General features: G+C 38.1%; 1 protein-coding gene across 9 annotated transcripts in view; it reads right to left on the bottom strand.

The window, feature by feature from the left end:
* The window catches only part of WDR17 (WD repeat domain 17), a 162475-nt gene that overhangs the window by 101159 nt on the left and 40854 nt on the right, over positions 1-20462 (bottom strand). For 3 of the 9 annotated variants that reach the window (XM_089684053.1, XM_089684052.1, XM_089684047.1), the window contains 3 exons: positions 12662-12790; positions 5886-6069; positions 4432-4662 (listed from right to left, as the gene is read on the bottom strand). In XM_089684053.1, the coding sequence (XP_089540179.1) occupies positions 4432-4662; positions 5886-6069; positions 12662-12784 (538 nt within the window). In that variant the 5' untranslated portion in view covers positions 12785-12790. The other 6 variants (XR_016313747.1, XM_089684050.1, XM_089684048.1 and 3 more) reach the window with 5 other exon arrangements.

Below are 20462 nucleotides of genomic sequence, written 5' to 3'. Positions count from 1 at the left end.
TTAAAATTAATATGTGAATGCATTTAGATTATGGGACCTAAAAAGGTAAATCAGCATAAGGTGATAAAAGAATAATTCCAGGTATGGTATTTTTTTTACATCTTGAACCAATGTAAATACCATACTTGGTCAATGCCCCTGGAAGCTGGAAACCACTGGAGTAGACACTGCTACTCCAGTGATCTCCATTTGCTTCCCACATGGAAGAAAAATATATTTGAAATGTATTTCAAAAATATTCTTCCAAAATATATTGACATATATTTGAAATGCTACCATTTTGGCCATATTCAATATATTTCAAAATATATATATATATATTGCATGTTGAAATGCATTTTTTTTACAAACTATATGAAAAATATTTTTAAAAATACATTTCAAATATACTGTATGTCTTTAAAAATAAAAATCTACATTTTTGGAATGCATTCACAAATATATGTAAAAATATAAGTTAAAATAACTTTTTTATATGTTAAAAAAAATCTTAAGAATATATTTAAAAAAATATATATTTTTAAAAATATGTTTCATATATTTTGTAATATATAAAAAACAACATGCAGTATATATATTTATTGAAATAAATTTTGAAATATATTGAATATGGCCAAACTTGTAGCATTTCAAATATATGTCAATATATTTGGGAAGAATATTTTTAAAGTATAAATATATTTTTCTTCCATATGGGTTATGGGTGCTGCCCTGAGCGGCTAGTCAGCTGCATTGTGAACAAAGGCCATCGGCTGCTTGGTGCGGGCACCATTAGGAGAAAGCTTTGCATTCTCTGAATGAATGCAAAGTGTTCTCTGATTGGATTAGGTGGAGAGGCATGGTAGGAATGTCATGTTCTCCACCTAATCCAAAGCTTTGCGTCAAGAAGCCAACATCTGTGTTCAGAATGCAGCCCGACTACCGCTCAGCAAATGATCTTGAAGCAAGTAGAGTTCATTGGAGTAGCGGTGTCTACTTTAGAGATTTCGAGCTTCCAGGACCATCAGCCAGGTATGAGGTATACATTGTTACATGGGCCCAAGCTGGACCAATGTAATTATATATGAGATATCCATACTTGGAATTCCTGTTTAATAAAGGTGAATTAGTTCATGGATCACTCATATACATTGTGTGGCTGCGAATATCAAGGCATCCAAAAGGTATAAAAAAGAAATACTATTAGCAGGTGATGTGACCTGGCAGACTTTTGGACACAGGAAGATTGTAGCTGTTTAGAAAGCAGGCGTCGGTGTTATACCAAATACACTAGTACTTTTTTATTTATTTATGGATGCTGGAAAGCTTCGGGGGTTATAAATCTAGCAGTTTTAATAAATGAATTTGCATGTTTGCTGTGGTTAGGGTAATAAACATAATTAACAGTGTTGCTGGCAATAATTAACCGTGTTTCACAATGAATGGTTGCTCAGTAGCTATGGCACTGCAGTGAATTTCTGATGTCTCATTTGTGATTGATGTGTTTAGATAACGTACTCTTAAATATGAAGCAGAAATACTAAGTATGTTCATTTAACAGAACGCAAATAATACAAAACATTTCTTATGAACACAGCATCAGGCAATGGTGTATATTATATATACTGTATATACTGCATATTCCTCATCATTTTCTAATGCCATGCAAGGTAAATTCTTCCTAAAACAGGAGGTATCTGTATGTCACATTTCATCGTTTTACTATAGTGGCTGTAGCCAAATAAATCATACCTTGGATCCTGGAGGTAACTGAACATCCAGGATTGCTTTGCACTTTATTACAGATGCATTCTAATATGATAGAGCCATTTATTCCATAAAAGTCATGGTTTACTTCATAGAGGCCATGGTGTCCATACATTGCACTGTTGATGGCCAACAAGCCTGAAAAAGCTGTATGCATTTTGAAATAAATGGCTATTTAACCTGTGCTGTCAACCAGCAGTTCTAGGTGCACAATGCAAACAAATGACAACCACCCCAATCTATAACTGGCCTTTGCAGCAAAGAGCACATGGAAGGGCGACACATGTCTAAACACTAGAAATAACAATTTCCAGTTTACTTACCAGCCAGCCAGCAACAAACCGAATTACCCCATCTAACAGTTCGCATTAAAACAAGGGGTTTAGTTTGCACCAGGGGCGGACTGAAAACTCATGGGGCCCCCGGGAAATAGGGGATCATAGGGTGTTTTTTATCAAAGACGTAACAGAATACATTTTGGCCAGCATTGAAGAAGAATTTTGATTTGTAAATTTTTTTTATTGGATATGTTTTGTAGCAGAAAAATATTTTTTTTCAAAATGTTTTGGTCTTTCTTCGTTTATGCAATAAAAAATGTAAAAAAAACTTAGAAGTGATCAAATACGACCAAAAGAAAGCTCTATTTTTGTGAAAAAATTATATAAATTTTGTTTGGGTATAGCACTGCATGACCACTCAATTACCAGGTAAAATAGCGCAATGCCTAATAGCAAAAAATGGTCTTAAGTGAGCTTACCATAGTAACATTGTACTGCTTTGGGGAAGTGATCTATGTTTTTTGTTTTACACAATTTGCTTATAGCAAAGATTGACTTTGCTATAAGCAACCATTTACCTGAATGAAATCGATTCATTCAGGGGTTTTTTTTTCTTAACTGTGATTTGGCCACAGCTAATCACATGACATAGCTGGGCTGTGATTGGCCCAGCTTGTGCATGTGATCGCTGTGACCATTCACAGCTAGCCACACTTGTATACAATGGATGGCATGATAGGAAGCCATCCATTGTATACAACTGTCATGTGACCTGCTGTGATTGGTCACAGCAGGTCACATGGTGCCAGTACACAGATCTGTCATCGGCCGTGTCCGAGGTACACGGCCGGTGACAGATCACACCGCTGCGTGGCTCTGCTTGCATGAAAACTGCGCATGCCTGAAAGGACGCCATATGGTGTCCACCCGGAGGGACGAGGGTTTTTGTAGGCCGCCATTCGGCCATAGGCCGGGCGGGAACCGGTTAAAGAGTAACTCCACTTTTGTTGAGAAAAAAACATTCCCCACTGGCTGATCTCTATACATTGCACGGATTTTAACAAACTTTGCTGCAGATTTCTACCTGTTTGTTTGTCTGTATCTGTGTAAAAACAGTGAATCTGAATGGGAGTGATTTTATAATTATCAATCAGCTGCCACACCTGCAGGGCTGTAATTAGGAAAGTGGCAGAATCTGCATCCCTTTAGACGTGATTTCTCTTTGGGAGTATCTCATCACAAATGACATTTTTGTTGCAGGAGATGCCCAAAATCTGACTTGTATCTTTGTGCAGATTTCTGGGAATATCAGTAAGCCAATCACAGAAGCAGGAAATTACATTTCTGGGGGGCATTTTGTACACCATCTGTGCGCAGAACACCTCCAGGTGGTCATATTGCATTGCCTTTTACAGAAAATCACAGCACTGCAAATTAAAAAGGAAAGGTCATTTAAATAATATTCAATTACAATATGACTTACAATTCTATATGCTATAATATTTTTTCCCATGAACGTGGAGTTACATTTTAAAGTACATATCCAGTTTTTCAAAATTCCTCCCCCCAACCATTTTATTTTTAATTCCGGTCATACATACCTTTTTCTTTAAGTCTTATTACCAACCACATGACTTCCTGAGTCTTCTCCCTCTTGTCCCTTCAGAGGGAGTAGGTGGCTTTCAGTACTGCCGAAAGTAATACTGATCCTGTGACACCAGGAAAACAAGGAAATGAAAGCTCTTCTAAGTGCAGCACGGACTTGTAAAGATTTACTAAGAACAAATACTGAATGGCCAATTCGGTATTTGCTCTTAATACATTTTTACAAGTCCATGCTGCACTTAGAGACACTTTTCCTTCCTTTATTTCCTTGTGTGCATATAGGAGGTGCTTCTGTTCTAGGATCAAACTTTCCCTAGTGGATGGACCTTAATTTTGTTTGATTTACTTTATTATGGACTCTTTTAATGAACTTTTGTGATGTCTTACTGAACTTTTATTGAATTTTTTGTTTAATCTATTGGATTTCCACTGGACTTTTTGTGAAAATTCTGCTTGGGCATAAACATTCCATTGCGCCTATATATCCCATTTATTCTTATGATGCCATCACTGGTACCTGCAGTATTGTACTGTTAGCCCAGGCCAATGTAATCATGACTCCTCATAGGGTGTACCCCTGACAGCCTAGGTTCACAGTAATGGGCTGGATGATGCTGGCTGAAGATGATCAGTGACTATCCACAGCATGGAGTCTCTGTGGTGGTTAGCACTTGAGTCAAGGTGAGTATTGCAGTGAGAGATACATTTTTATTTCTGCAAATCTTTGGCAATTTATTTAAAAAAAAAAGCTTTGCTTTAAACACTATAGCCCCAGCACTGACCTTTTTGGGTTTTTTTTTACCTGGTTGAAAAATGGAAAGGCTGCCATCTGTGTGTCCAAAAACAACTTTTCCTTTTTTCCTTGGATGCCACCGAAATAGACAGATGTCTGACAAAAAGCTGTGGGCTTCTTTGTGAACTGCCACACCACTGTCTGGTCCAGAGATAGTCCAGATATAAAGGGGCCCTCTGTGTGAGACAAAGGCTACGGCATCACCGGAATTCCAACACCAACTCAGTGAGGCTGGCATTCCTAGACAAGGGCAAGATAAGAAAGGAAAGGCACTGAAATCAGAGAAAACTGTTCACAGTATAGAAAAGCCGTGAATCAAATTAGATTATTTTAAGCAAGCTTACATACAGAAGGAAGTATTAAGGAACAGAGCAATATTAATTTTGACATCAAATTTCGATCTAGTTTTAGTCATAGTCTTTTGACTAAAATGTAATTTTAATTGTAGTCACATTTTAGTCATTTGAATTATTTTCGTTTTAGTCATATTTTAGTCGAATAAATACTCCAGTACATTTTAGTCGACAAAAATCTCCTACATTTTAGTTGACTAAAATCTAATAGCTTTAGTTAAATTGCAATGCATTATTTAAGCATTTCCAAACTCATTATATACTCCTGGAGAAAAATCTAACAACATGTTATTGTTTATGGTATTAAGGTTTAAACAAACTACATAGACACAGATTTAGCTGTTATATAACATCTTTATAAGTAAAACCACATTTCGTTACAAGAAACGTCCCTCCCTCACATTTTTGCTAAGTTTTCCTTTCTTGATGAAAATTCGAATAAATTTTTTGCATAATTTCTGTCAATTGCCGAAAATTCAAATTGATTTTCATTTAGTTTTCGGCACTGAAAACATGCCACCGATGAAAATAATGGCGAACATATTTTCGTCGACGAAATTAACACTGGTACAAAGTAGGTGCAACAAATAAATATAATACAGTTGTACAGTATATGATGTAGAAAATAATAACAACATTTTTTAAGAGGTTCAAACCCTTTCCCATTCTAAGTATATATAAAAAAACAAAAAAACAAAGATATATTGGCTGAAGTTTTAATTTAAGAATCAGCAGCCAGCATTATAAATGTAGGTTTATCAAAACATAAATGATTCTGAAGCAAGCATACATTAATTTATATCTAAGTATTGAACCCCTGCCAGACTTTTATTGCTGTCTGTGTCATACTGAAGAGATTTACTCTATTTGTCCCAATGATCATTGTCACCACAGAAAATAATGGGAAATATACAAGTGGGTGGTTGTTACCAGAACAGGAATACAGGACAATGAATCTTCCAATGGATATACCTGTTCTGGTGACAACTGACTGAGGTAATTTCTTTTCACTTTGGGGAGGTTCCCTCTCCCTGTCTGGTGTATCTCTGGAACAAGATCTGAACACTAATCAGCATCTAGTATCACAGGCAGTTCCCTTGTTCATCTTACCTTTTGTGCTGTCAAGTCTGGCCACGACTTTCTGTTCAGCTACATTCCAAATGATCACTAGATTGTCTGCGCTGGCACTGGCAAACATGTCAGGGTTGTGTGGGCACCAGGAGATGGCTGTGATTGTCTTTTTGTGCTCTGACATGATTGCACGGAGTTTAAATTCATTGTATCTGTGATCCAGCTAGAGGTAAGAAATTGAATCAGTTTTTTTTAATCATGTAAATTAAGATACAAGTGCATTACAAAAAAATAAAATGAAAAATTAAACCACCTCCTGTTTACACAATATTTTGAGGGGCACCTACAACATACAAAAATACATACAGTATGCTTCATTGATATGTCAGTGCAATGCCTCTGCTTTAACCTTTTGGAGAATCTCTACTCTTCCATTACATAGCCCACTGCTCTTCACACCACCACCTCTACCAATGTAATAAAGCCTTTTCTGCTCCTGTGAGGATCTTAAAGGCCAGTCAAAACATTTTTTTTGTTTAGCTTTGAACAGAGTGGGGAAGGAGCAGAAAGTCTGTCAGGGTATTAGCCATTTGATCTCTGGAAGATTTTACCCCCTTCATGACCAGGCCATTTTTTGGCACTGTGTTACTTTAACTGGCAATTACATGCAACATCGTACACAAATAAAATTTACATCATTTTCTTTTTAAATAGACCTTTCTTTTGGTGATTTCTGATTACCACTGGGAATATTAGTTTTTATAAAAAAACATTTTTTCACTTTCGGTTAAAAAACATATCCAATAAAATCAAAATGTGGCATAAATGTAAGTCAAAATGTATTCTGCTACATGTCTGGTAAAAAAAGCATCTACAAACTATGATTGTTTTTTTTATATATATATATATATATATATATATATATATATATATATATACATATACATATACATATACACACACACACACGCATATATAAATATTTGAAAATAAATTATAACAAATTATAATAAATCCTGATGTACTGATGGCCTGTCTCATTTTTTGAGGTCCTAAAATGCCAGGCTGGCACAATGACCCCTTTTTTGGAAGGTAGACAGTCTGAGGTATTTAGTAAAAGGCATGGCAACTTTTTTTAAATCATTTTTGTCACAATTTTTAAAAAATGAAGACATTTTTTAAAATGTGTTCTTTTTCACTTTTTGTTTTGCATACAGTGTAGTACAGTGTCATCATATGACTGGTGTGGTGATGATCAGGTATACTGACTGGTGACAGTGTTTAAAAAAAGAAAACATTTTTTTTTCAATTCTTTAAAAACTTATTTTTATTTTTTTTAACTTTTTTTTCACTTTTGCTGTCAATCAAATACTGTAATGAGGGAGTGGGGGGCAGGGCCGAGCTGCCCTGTCTGTGTCAATAGATGCAGACAGGGTGGCTCAGAAGCGACTCTGCACAGGTGCTCCTATGGAAGGAGGAGGGGCTTGGAGTGCCAGCGGGGGACCCCAGAAAAGTAGGATCAGGGCTAATCTGTGCAAAGCCATGGCAGGAAAGCATAACATGTTTGTTATTTTATTAAAAAAAAACCTGAAAGTTTAATGTTACTTGAAGATCACTGTATACTGTAAGTAATAGCTTTAGCTGTCATGAATGGGTTAACCATTCATGAACAGTTTGCTTTTGGTTGTGATCTGTGATTGGCTAAGTTAATTAAATGGTACATGCAGCCTGGTACCATGTGATTGCTTTGGGCTAATCACAGATCACAATAGTAAGCAAACTGTTCATGAATGGAACCCCATTCATTACAGGTTGTTTATATTGTTATCATGTGATCACTATGACCAATCATAGCGATCACATGATACCCAGTTACAGGATACTGGTAACAATGATTCACTGTGATCCTCTTAAACAGGTACAGGCTCAATCACGTATATATACGTGACTGAGCCTAAATGCACCGCCCCGCCGCAGTAAAACTACTCTGCCAGGGCTGAACGTGGTTAATGTTGTTTGTGTTCCTGCTGGGGATATTTCACCTGAAATTCTCCTTTCATCTCCTAGAATGTGAGGAGAACATGGAAAACACAAAAAACTATCTGAGTTTCTAACAACTCCCCGTTCTACTCAAAGCTAAAAAAGAAGTTTGGGCTAGAAATGGGCTTTAATAATAGATGCACCTAAAATAGAGTGCAGTGTCAGGGGTCCATCATTGAGTCATAGGCATTTACTTATATATAAAAAAGAGAGCAACTGACTCCAGTGTAGTACAGTAATGAGCGTTACTTCTAGAACTCTGGTGGCTATGTTGTCCAAGCCTTCGTAAGTTCCAGTTCTGCATTGTTCAGTGTTCATGTCCATCCACTTCTTTCATTCTTTTATAAAATGAATGTCAGATGTTTTTGATGCGCAGCACTTTAGCAAGCCAAATGTCATTCAGTTACAGTTTTTTTTACTTATAATATTATATGTATGTCTGCTACTGGACCAAGACCCTGTCCATCCTGAAAAGAACATGCATAATTTGTCAGGCCATACTACGCAGGCAAAAGATTATCAATGCATAACTAATGCGTCTTCAACACAAAATAAAAAAATGTTGTTCATTTAGGCATAAAATGCCTCCAGTTATAAAGTGGTTAATGGAAATATAGCTGTAAGGCTCCATGCACACTAGAAGCTGTTATCAGCATTTTTTTGTGCTCCTAAAAGCTAATTAGTGTTATCTCATGTGTCCATGAACACTATTTTAGGCTAGTAGTGTTTTTCAAGCTTCAGTGTTTAGGAGCAGAAGGAATATTGTTTTTGTAGAGTTTTTGGGAAAGTTTTTCTGGCATAAAAAATGCTAAATGCTACTAAAACGCTCCTAACAGCAACAAGCATAGATCTATACTCAAAAAAGTAAAAAACAAAAACAAAAAACCCAAACCCCCTCAAAAAAAAAAAAACAAAAACAAAAAACCCAACAAGAACAACAAAACACACAGAAAAAAAAACGGGCAGACTCGATGAACTAACCGGGCTTTTTCTGCCGTCACCTTTCTATGTTTCTATGTAACAGCGTTTTTCTAGCTTTCTTTTTTTCATACATGTACTGCAAAAATGCTAATTTAACACTATCGCTCCTAAATGCTTCTAAACACAACCAAATAACACTATTACCAGTGTTTTTTATCCAGCATTTGTTGAGCTTAAAAAAACACTAGTGTGCATGGATCATAGTAATAGCATGCACATACAGTAGTATACACACGGCTTATATGTAAGTCTACAGGCTTGGAAAAATCCATATGTAAATTTATAAAAAGCTGGCTAAGAGATCATATTCAGAGAGTAGTGGTTAATGATTTATACTTTGAATGGTCTAGGGTTGGTGGTGGTGTACCCCAAGGTTCAGTGTTGGGACCCTTACTTTTTAATATATTTATAAAAGATATAGGGTCTGGGATTTAAAACACCATTTCACTCTTTGCAGATGACACCAAGCTGTGAAGTGGAATAACATCCTTACAGGATGTCTCCAACTTGCAAGCCAACTTCAATGCATTGTTTAATTGGGCAACTATGTGGCAAATGAGGTTTAATGTTAATAAATGTAAGGTTATGCACTTGGGGGCTAAGAATATTCATGCATCATACATACTGGGGGGGGTTAAAACGGGGGGAATCAATGGTGGAGAAGGATCTGGGGGTTCTGGTAGATCATAAGCTTAATAATGGCATGCAATGCCAAGCTTCAAGTTTCTAAAGTGGGCAAAATCCTCTCTTGTATTAAAAGAGGTATAGACTCCAGAGAGAGAGATATTACCCCTGTACAAATCATTAGTAAGACCTCATCTGGAATGTAGTTCAATTTTGGGCACCAATTCACAAAAAGAACATTGGGGAACTGGAGAAAGTACAGAGAAGGGCAACCAAACTGGAGGAGCTCAGCTATGAGGAAAGATTAGAGGAAAGATTAGAGGAACTGAATTTATTCTATCTTGAGAAGAGGAGATTAAGGGGGGGATATGATCAACATGTATAAATACATCAGTGGTTCATATAGTGAACTCATTGCAGAGTTATTCACCCTGAGGTCATCAGAGGACAAGGGGTCACTCTTTACATCTGGAAGAAAAGAAATTTAATCTCCAAACTCAGAAAGGTTTGTTCACAGTGAGAGTTGTGAAAATGTGGAATAGACTCCCTCAAGAGTTGGTTCTGGCCAGCTCAGTGGATTGCTTTAAAAAAGGCCTGGCTTCTTTCTTGGAAACACAGAATATAACTGGATACTAGCATTTATAGGTAAGGTTGATCCAGGGAATATCTGATTGCCTCTCGGGGGATCAGGAAGGAATTGTTTCCCCTGCAGGAACAAATTTTATCATGCTTTGCTGGGGTTTTTTTGCCTTCCTCTGGATCAACTGTGGGTATAGGATTATAAAAAAGTTTTTGTAATGGTTGAACTGGATGGACTTTCGTCTTTTTTCAGCCAGACTAACTATGTAACTAACTATGTAACTATGTAACACATAGTGAAACCCAGAACAAATGTGCTTGATAATGAAAAAGCTAATACAGAGTTTTGTTTTCACAGTAAACTTTCTCTTCCTTCCTCCTCTTTTACTCCCCATCTCTTTCCCACTATTATTATTATTATTATGCAGGATTTATACAGTGGCAACAGTTTGCATAATGCTTTACAATATAAAGGGAAACAGTATAGTTATAATACAATACAAGAAGGTTAAGAGGGCATTGCTCATTAGAACTTACAATCTAATAGGGCGGGGCAAGTGGTACAAAAGGTAATAACTGTGAGGATGTGCTGATGGAAAAATTAAAGTTCTGTTGTTAAGTGGAAGTGGGATAGGCTTCCCTGAAGAGATGAATTTTCATGGATCGCCAAAAGGTGACCAGCAGAGGAGATAGCCAGACAGACTGAGGCAGAGAGTTCCAAAGGATGGCAGAGCATCCAGGGAAGTCCTGGAGACAAGCATGGGAGGAGGAGACAAGGGAGCTAAGGAACAGAAGGTCTTGGGAGAAGTGGAGAGTATGGTTTGGGTGACATTTTGAGACATGATTGGTGGTGTAGCTTGGGACAGCGTTATGAATAGCTTTGTATGATGATGTTAGTAATTTGAATTGAATTCACTTGGCAATCGGAAACCAGTGGAAGGATTGGTAAATGGAGTGGAGGAGGGGGCAGACACTTACTGGTTGGTAAGATAGATAAGTCTGTTGGCAGCAGTAAAGAGGTAAGCCTATGAGAAGAGAGATGCAATAGTCAAGGAGAGAGATAACAGGGGAGTGAATGAGGAGCTTGGTGGTTTCATTCGTTAAAAAGGGGCAAATTTTAGAGATGTTACGGAGGTTTAGTCTACAAGCTTTTGATAGAGATTGGATAGGCCAGGATCTAGGATTATACCTAGTACCCTGGCATGAAGGGAGGGACCGATAGTTGTATTATTGATCTTGATGGAAAAGTCATTAAGGAGGGCATGGTTGGAGGTCGGGAGAGGGGGAATGTTGCAAGCTCGGTTTTATAAAGACTTAATTTGAGGACATCCATGCTAAACCAGGTAAGAGCAGAATCTTGGTGGCCAAGGGAGTGGAGATTATTCAGGAGGAGTGGGTGGTCAACAGTATCAAATGCCGTAGAAAGGTCTAGTAGTAAGAGTATGGAGTAGTGGACATTGGTTTTAGCAGTTAGTAAATCATTAGTAAGTTTTATTATTGCAGTTTCTGTGGAGTTCTGCAAGACTGCCAGACTGTTAGGAGTCAAGAAGGTTGTTTTCAGTGAGGTAGGAGCTCAGGCATTGTAGACTAAGCATTCTAAAAGTATGGAGGAAAAAAATGGGAGCAAGGAAATGGGTCTTAGGTTTTTTAAGTTGGTAAGGTCCAGTGAGGACCTTTTAAGTATGGAGTGATCTGTGCATACTTTAGAGGGGATGGGAAGGTGCCAATAGAGAAGGAGAGATTGAAGATGTGAGTGAGAGAGCACAGGATAAAGAGGGTGACTGTAGTAGTGTGAGGGAACAAGATCCAAGGGATAATTGGTTAGTTGGGCTTCTGAGAAATGTTTGGTAACCTCTTCTGTAGTAGCTAGGTCAAAAGAGGAAAGTACTGAATGTGCTGTTAGACCAGGTATGTTAAGTGATGAAGATATTTGTACAGTGGCAATGTCCTCACGAATTGCATCAATCTTGTTTTTTAAAGTGATTGGCAATATCTTGGGCAGTGAGTGAGTTAGTGGATGGAGGAGGTGGGGGACCAAGCAGAGAGTTAAAGGTAGAGAAGAGCTGACGAGGACTAGATGACAAGGTATTAATAAGAGTGACAAAGTAGGTTTGTTTGGCAGCATGGAGGCAGCAATTGTATTTTAGGAGATTTGTATAAGGTGAAGTCTTCCAGTGGTTTACAACAAGCATGCACAATGCTCAAAGTTGAGCAGGCACAAACAGCAAGATGTCTGTATCTGGGGTGCTCGCCCAGTCGCAACTGTGATGTATGAAACAGAGAAAAATCCAGATGGTAGCACTTCCGATGAAATATCCAAAAAACACTTTTATTCAATCAAACCATGGAAAACACACAGATATACAAACAGGGGAAGGTGAAGGCTACCGCGTTTCACGCAAACACTGTGCTCCACGCTCCCTACTCCAGCACATTTTACACACACTGACACAAATCATCATTTTTTTGTACTATAATCAGCATTTCCTATTCAGCAATGTACACACTTTTGCTAGTATATAAAAAAAGTCAAGTTTAAAGATGATGGTACAGCAAATCATTGACAAATATAACAAAGAAAAAGAACTTACCTGATATACATAAATAGCTAAAGTGGCACAGTAAGCAAATCTGTCTCCACTAGCGGCACACACATCTTTGTTCCATGGCTGGCACCCAGCAGCTAGAAGACCTACTTGCTTCACTTGAGACATCTTTGCCTACAACAATACAAATCACATTTATTTACTAAAAGCACAATATACATTACTGAAGCTGATCATTAGTAGGGAAGTAAAACAAAGATAACATTATCAAATTGGAATATAAATAAAAGGTAATACAATTACTGAAAAAAATGTGTGTATACTCAACCATTTTTTATCTTAACCTATTTTTTTTGCATTCATAAACATATTTTAGCAGGTGAATTCAAGACTATTGCTTAACAATACAAAATGTTCATATTTGAAAAAACATTTTGGATAACAAATGACAGCAATCGGTCATCTAATAAAGCTCTCCAAAAAACTGTGCAACAGTACTAAAGTTAAAGCTTATCTACCCTAATTCGATTCCTATGTAATTACAGCAAGCAGATCCTAAAACAATCTTTACAGGTACAGAGGTAGCAATAGAGCCAATAGGTAGGCTGAAGAGAAGGTAGCAAAGGATGCTTTTGCAGAAACAAGAGGGGATGACAAAAATGACTGGACAACCAACCAATACTGCTGGGATAGTTCACATCTCACAGTAAACTTAGTTGATTTTCGCATGAACAGTCATACAAATTTTTGTATGAAAGTTCTCAGTACATTTGATGACTTTATAAATGTCGCGCAAAAATATTGCAAACTTTCATTTGAGTCTAACATTCATTTTTGCAATAAATGTATTTTCCCAAACGAAAACAACATAAACTATTAAAAATGTGTTAGTTCAAGAAAAATGTACTATCCTGGTGCTCTGAATTTTCTTGTTCCTATGGTCGAATAGGAATGTCCACTTGACCCCATAAAAAATGAGAACATTGAATGAACGTTTTCAAAATGAAAAAATACTAGTGTATGGCCAGCTTTTGTGGCAGACAGCTTACCCTCTTGCAGTACCCAAACAGACCAATAGTCACAAGCAATGTTTACATTTTTAAACATTTCCTGCTTTTATTGGGCCCTCTATGGCTCAACATACTTTATCTACTATTTAGGAAATTAGAGATTCCTTCATAAAACATACTGTTAGTACATAAACATAAAACGTAGTAGCAGCATAAGATTTATTTCAAAAGCATTTAATTAGGAGCACACAAAGGTACATCCCATCTGTGTACCATTGGGGTATCAGTTATCATTACCCTTAGTGCTAGACTGAGACTACAAAGCAGTTCTGGCATCTACAGCCGCCTATGTCTGTTTGCAAAGTTCTTTGCAGGCGATGTTTAAATTGCACTTGTGCCCAGAGAATAGACATTCTGAATGGAACCTCAAAGTACCTACCCAGCTTACCTGCATTGCAGTCGAAAATGTCTAAAGCACAATCTTTGGTCCATTGTGGTGCGGTGGGCAGCCCATTAAAATGAATGGGATACATTAACACAATGCATGTTCATGTGTAACATAAAAATGTATTAGATATGTGTTTAACACACTACAATGGACCAGTGTGAATTGGCTCTTAAAATCCAATGGCAGGAACTTAATAAAATGCACCCTTGCAGTGAGGTCCCCCCTGCACTACAAGGTTTAAATGCTTGCTATGTTGCACAGTGCAGGCTCTATCGCTTACCATATACCCCATTCTGGCTGGCTCTGGTGACCTCCTCCTCTAAAGCTCTGGCCTGTGGGCAGAGCCTTGGTGTTATCACATACAATACATGGACATTAACAGTCTATGGTACATTAAGGAGCCAGTAGCAGCTTACAGAGCAGGTTGCAGGGGACTGGTGGTAGCGCTGGGGGGGCCTTGCTGGAGCAAGGAGTAAAGCAAGTATTTAATGTTGTTCTGCTATGCAAGGGTCATCGGGGACGTCTTTGCATTCTTGTATTGGCAACACAGGTACATTTAAACAAATTGCCTCTTCAACAAGCAGCCCGTATGCTGTCAATGCATATGAAAGAACCTTTTAGCGAAATCTCTGTCCATCTGGAGTGTAGTGAATAATGGTCAGTATGGCCCATATCCTGCATCCCCGTTCTCACTGTGGGCATATACCCATCTACATTTTATTGCTGATCAGTACTGACCATAAACAGACTAAATGTAAACAAACCAATGTTTCCACAGACCAGGGCCTAATGCCAGCTCTTGAACCAAAGAGTAAGAAAACAGAAGAGTAAGGGCACCTTCACACCTGTGTAGCCTTATATAGTACGCCAACGCATGGTGTGTCACTCATTCTTGTGTGCTGCATTAGGGTAGTTCCCTGTCTTTATCTTAGAATTGAAGGGTCTAACAGCAAGCCTGGGCAACAACATAAAGTCAACCTCAAAGGGCTATGGGTACTGGAAAGAAGAAACGTCTTCAATGGTAAGCTGGATGTGCTTTGCTGATATTATCAGTACAGATGCCCACTCTCTGTTTAATATTCAACTACAGGTTCACTTTAAATTTTGTCATATATGTGGAATTCTGATAAAGAAATCAAATTCAAATCTATTTTTTTAAGAAATTGCAAAGCAAGATAGATATCACAATGTCTACATAAAATGTCTATGAAGATATACAATGGGAGTTTTATTGGACTGCATGAATATGGGATTGAAAGTGCCTCAATCACACCCACCAGAAAAATCTATTTTTGACAAAATTTGTTTTTTTTCTATTTTTTAATTCAATAAACTGTATCAAAGCTGTCAATTTATTGTTCACTTACAACATTACAATCGCCTGAATTCTGGTGGTCGATTGAACCCCTGGGTGGTAGACTGCTTATTTTTTTTTGCAATTACTTGCAATTGAAAATGCAACTCCAGGTGGATATAAAGCAATTGAAATTGAGAATCTTTATCTGTATGGCCAGCTTTCGAATAACGTTCCGAAAAAGAGTATTTTTATGTGACACTCTATCAGAAGGACTTATATTTTATTCAATTTATTTTTTCATTTATTTGGATGGAGTTTTTGCGCTACACCCTATGTAAGAATAATGTACTATGGCGTGGTGAGAAGCACACTTTTGATGTGCAATTACTTGCAATTGAAAATGCAACTCCAGGTGGATGTAAAGCAATTGAAATTGAGAATCTTTATCTGTAAGGTTCCGAAAAAGAGTATTTTTATGTGGCTGAGCCGGTAAGTGCCGTGGAATGGAGGAGGAGTTCTGCAGAGAGGAGTGATGGCAATGCTGCCTTGGGAGGAGTAATATAAGCTCTCATGACCTTGATATGTGTATTGGGATCCATTTGAGGAGTTTGCATGTTCCTATACCTATGATAGTTGAGCCACAGCAGGAGAAGAAGTCAAAGGCGGATGCTTATTGGTCGAGACATTTCTCTCCGGATATGAGAATTTATGCTTATGTGACCTTAATGTGATATTTGGGGTCCACTTTAGAAGGTGAGTGCACATATTGCTCGGGTGATTAGAAGAATAAGAAGATGTCTGTTTTGAAGACTACTGAAGACATGATACACTATTGTGCTTGGTGATGGACTAGTGACACTCTATCAGAAGGACTTATTTTATTCTATTTATTTTTTCATTTATTTGGATGGAGTTTTTGAGCTACATCCTATGTATGAATGATGTACTATGGTGTGGTGAGAAGCACTTTTGATGTGTAGTAACAATTTCTCTGAATACACTGAAGGAATTGTTTTTTGTATATTTACTTTGGTGCATAGAATAGTATGTAAAGAGCAGGGGCGGACTGACCATTCGGAAATTCGGACACTGCCTGAGGGCCCGGGGTCAGTTGGGGGCCCCATGAGATGCCCCTGGTACCTTTTTCATAGGCTTTTTTGAGTTTGGGCAAGGACACAGGGGCCCCATGATCCCCTATTGCCCGGGGGCCCCATGAGTTGTCAGTCCGTCCCTGGTAAAGAGTTGCAAAATTTTCCGGTGCTATAGGTGCCTGCATTATTTTATATTATATTGCAATATAGTACTTATATAGCACCAATATTTTTTTTAATTCTTTATAAAATGAAGGAAGATGGTACAACTAAAAACAAAAATAATAAGTAAAAAATAAGTAAACTTTTGTGGGAGTATACTTATGTGAAGGGATGAGCTGATGGAGGAAGTAAAAGTTTTTAGCTTTATTTGTTAGGTGAACGGAAGTCAGTGGAGGGTTGGCAGAGAGGGACATCCAAATAGCATTCACATAGACTAAAGGGGAATAGCCTGTGTAGAAGTAGGGTAAGGAGGGAGATTCAGTAGTTGAGGCAAGAGATGAAAAGGAAAGGAATTAGTAGCTTGGTGCTGTCCATGGCTAAAAAGACACATATTTTGGAAATGTTACATTGGTGAAGGCAGCAAGATTTGGATAAGGACTAGATGTATGGCTGTGAGTAGAGGCCAGAATTACAGTTAGAACCCTGGCATGATGGGAAAGCCTGATGGTTGAGCTATTGATCTTGACTGAAAGGTTGAGGGAGAAGCGGAAAAGTTATAAGCTAAGATTTTAAAATATTTAGGTTTTAGAAAGTTGTGTGACATCCATACTGATACATCATTTAGTATATCAGGGATACTCGAGAAGACTGAAAGGGTGAGTTCCAAGATGGTATTGGAAACTATGGGGGCTATCAACTGACCCACGGAGGAGATGTAGCTAGAAGGGCTACAGAGAAAGAATCCCATGGGGCCCTACAGGAGGAGGGAGAAGAGAGGAGGAGATGGGGTTGTAGGTGATGCTGATCATAAATTTAGGTAAGAGGAGAACCAGGAAGAAGCAGAGTCTTGGAGGCCAAAGTAGGGAAGTTGCTTGAAAAGATAGCTGATACTATTGTTTGATCAGTTGCACGGGAAGTTACAGGAACACTGGAATTCTGGCAGGATCAACAGGTATTCTTCTGTACTTGCAGAAGTCATATTTAGCCTGAAAAAGTCACTGCATCTAGGGAATAGCAACCTGCCAGATACTGTATTACATTTTTGTTCTTGGGTTTAGAATTATTTAAGAGTTCATTGAGGCATAAAGTGATTCTAAAGGTAAAGTTTTTTTTTTTTTTTTTTTTTTATAACAACATGTCATACTTATCTGCTCTGTGCAATTGTTGTGCACAATACAGCCCTGTTCATCCTTTACTGGGGTCCACCCATCAGTGGTCCAGGCCCCTCCCACCCCCACTGTGTGCCCTGAATAGCAAGCTGCTTGCTATGGGGGCACTCAGGCTTGCTCGCTCCCAATCCTTGCTTTGTGTGTCCATAGACACACAAAGTGTAGCTCAGCCATGGCCCCTGCTCCCTCCTCACTGGCTGTGATTGACAGCAGTGGGAGCCAATGGCTCTCGCTGCTGTCTCTGAGCCAATGAGGAGGAGGAGAGCAGGTTGACCTGCTGCTCTTGTGCACATTGCTGGATCAAGATTGGGCTCTATTAAGTATAAGGAGAAGCTGGAGGGAGCTGAGCACTGAAGGCTTTTTACCTTCATGCAAAAAATGCATGAAGATCAAAAACCTTCTGCTTTTAGAACCCCATTGATTTTTTTATACTGGCTAAGGGCTTTGTAAAAGATATAATTTGAGTTTTATGGTTAGGTGTTATGTTCAAAGTAACTGTCATTTTAAATGACATACAGTATTAAAGTGTGTTACAATATGTTTTGAAGTTCACTCATTTAATTTTCAGGCGTGAAGTACTTGAGCATCCAAAGTCAATGCACCAAAACTCCCCCGCCAATTTTATTGTGACTATAATCAACGTTTTGCATTAGACTTCCTGAGCAAGATCAACTACTAATGAACTGAACAATTTAATAATCTGTCACAATTTAGCCTCCTTTTGTACAAAATGGCTGCTAATATCCAAAAACAGAGTGCCAGCATACAGTAGTTCTACAAAGTGCCATATACTGTATCCATAAATCACTTTATAGGACTATATAAATATTACATACATATTTCTTAATATTATCATTCACTCCTCTATAAATTTTAACTTCCCTAAGTTGACTCCTAATAAAACTGAAAAACTCTTTTTGTTATTTCTAAGACCTACAACCAAATTATAAACTACCATTTGCAGCAGATCCTAGAAATATTTATAACATACATATTTTTTTTTTAGGAAGAAAGGATTTCAATGTTCAGATGAGAAATGGATATAACCAGACATTTATCTTTGTTCCCACCTGAAAATAAAAAACAGAAAAAATGAACTAGGGCACCTGATGATAGAAGTGCATGAAGAGAACACAGAACGGATTTCCTGTAGACCTGACGCTGCACATGCTAAGTGCAAGATGTTTCTGCCACTGCCTCAACTGCCAGCAAAGTGGATTAAATATACCCTGCTGACTCCTGTCAGACATAGCGTATCCCACCTTGTAAGTTGCAGGGAACACCATTCATCAGATCATTCTGAACAAAATGGCAGCAGAGGGCTGGACGATGTTTTGAAATACATTAAAAACGAACCCTTTCAGCAACGTGATCCCAGCAGTCACCTTTTTTTCTTATCACTCAATAGCTGCATCCTTTTTTTAGATCGCCTCTGCATACCTCCCAGGAATAACAAACAAGACTGCTAGAACACATCCAGGGTACCAGTGAAATATTCGCAATGCAAAAGCGCTTGATATCAAAGATTATTGCAGTTTCCACGGAGATGGAAGAAAGCAGAAAAAAAAAAACATAACGCTTTGTAACCAGCTTCTTCTGCAGTAAACTGAGCTCTCTTGCGTTCCTATTCAAAGTCCATTTAAAAAAAAAAAAGGCTGAAATAAAAAAAAAAGCAGCAGTCTATTAAAAGAGTCCAAATCCTGCCTTCCTTGAAATACAGTGCATGGCTTAACATCTGGAAGAAGTATGCCTACCTTGACATATGTGTCATATTTTGTGAACCACTTAAGGATTTCCATGTCCATTCCAGATTTCAGCGGCTTCCTGAAGACTGCCGTATCCTGCTTTTTCTCTCCAGCAAAAAAAAAAAAAAAACACAGTTGACTAGAGAGATGGAAGGACCTGCTCACAGGATAATGCAGCCTTCCTAAAGGATGCAAGAAAAGGCATGAGTATTGTGTCACAGCACTTATACACAGCCACTGTCAGTAGCCTGGCAACTGCAGGGTTTAATAGGAGTCATTTTGTTTGCTTGTTTGGATTTCTATCTCTTTTTTGTTTTGTTACAGCACATATATATTTTGTGGTCGCTGTATGTGATTCTCTTTCATACTAACTGCGGCTGAAAAGAATAGCATACCACCACGACGAATATCAGTGAGATTAACCCTTCCATAGCCTGGTATACTATAGAGTAGTTATTCTCAACTAGGGTTCCTCCAGAAGTTGTTAGGGGTTCCTTGAGCTGTGGCTGAATGACTTTACATTTGATGGCGCCTGCAAACTTCACGGGCCAATACCACTTAGCATAACCAGCTTGCATGGCACCAGTGATCTTTTTCGTTGTCTTTAAAGGTGGCAATCTGACTACCACTATAAGGGGTCAGCAATGTAAGGGGGATTTTCCCACTGACCCCCAATGAATTGGCTTTAGCAGGGGTTTCCCAAAACCTGAAAATTATTTCAAGGGTTCTCCTAGGGGGAAAAAAAAGTTGAGAAAGGCTGCTATAGAGATTCTTGATGACTCCACTATAAGGGGTCAGCAATGTAAGGGGCATTTTCCCACTGAACCCCCAATGAATTGGCTTTAGAAGGGGTTTCCCAAAACCTGAAAATTATTTCAAGGGTTCTCCAAGGGGAAAAAAAAAGTTGAGAAAGGCTGCTATAGA

Source organism: Staurois parvus, unplaced genomic scaffold (assembly GCF_062004578.1).
Source record: "Staurois parvus isolate SC_StPar_1 unplaced genomic scaffold, SC_StPar_1.0 ptg000334l, whole genome shotgun sequence".
In the NCBI taxonomy this organism is placed as follows: Eukaryota; Metazoa; Chordata; class Amphibia; order Anura; family Ranidae; genus Staurois; species Staurois parvus.
Note: the sequence above shows the minus strand (reverse complement) of the source record. Positions and strands in the feature narration are given on the sequence as shown.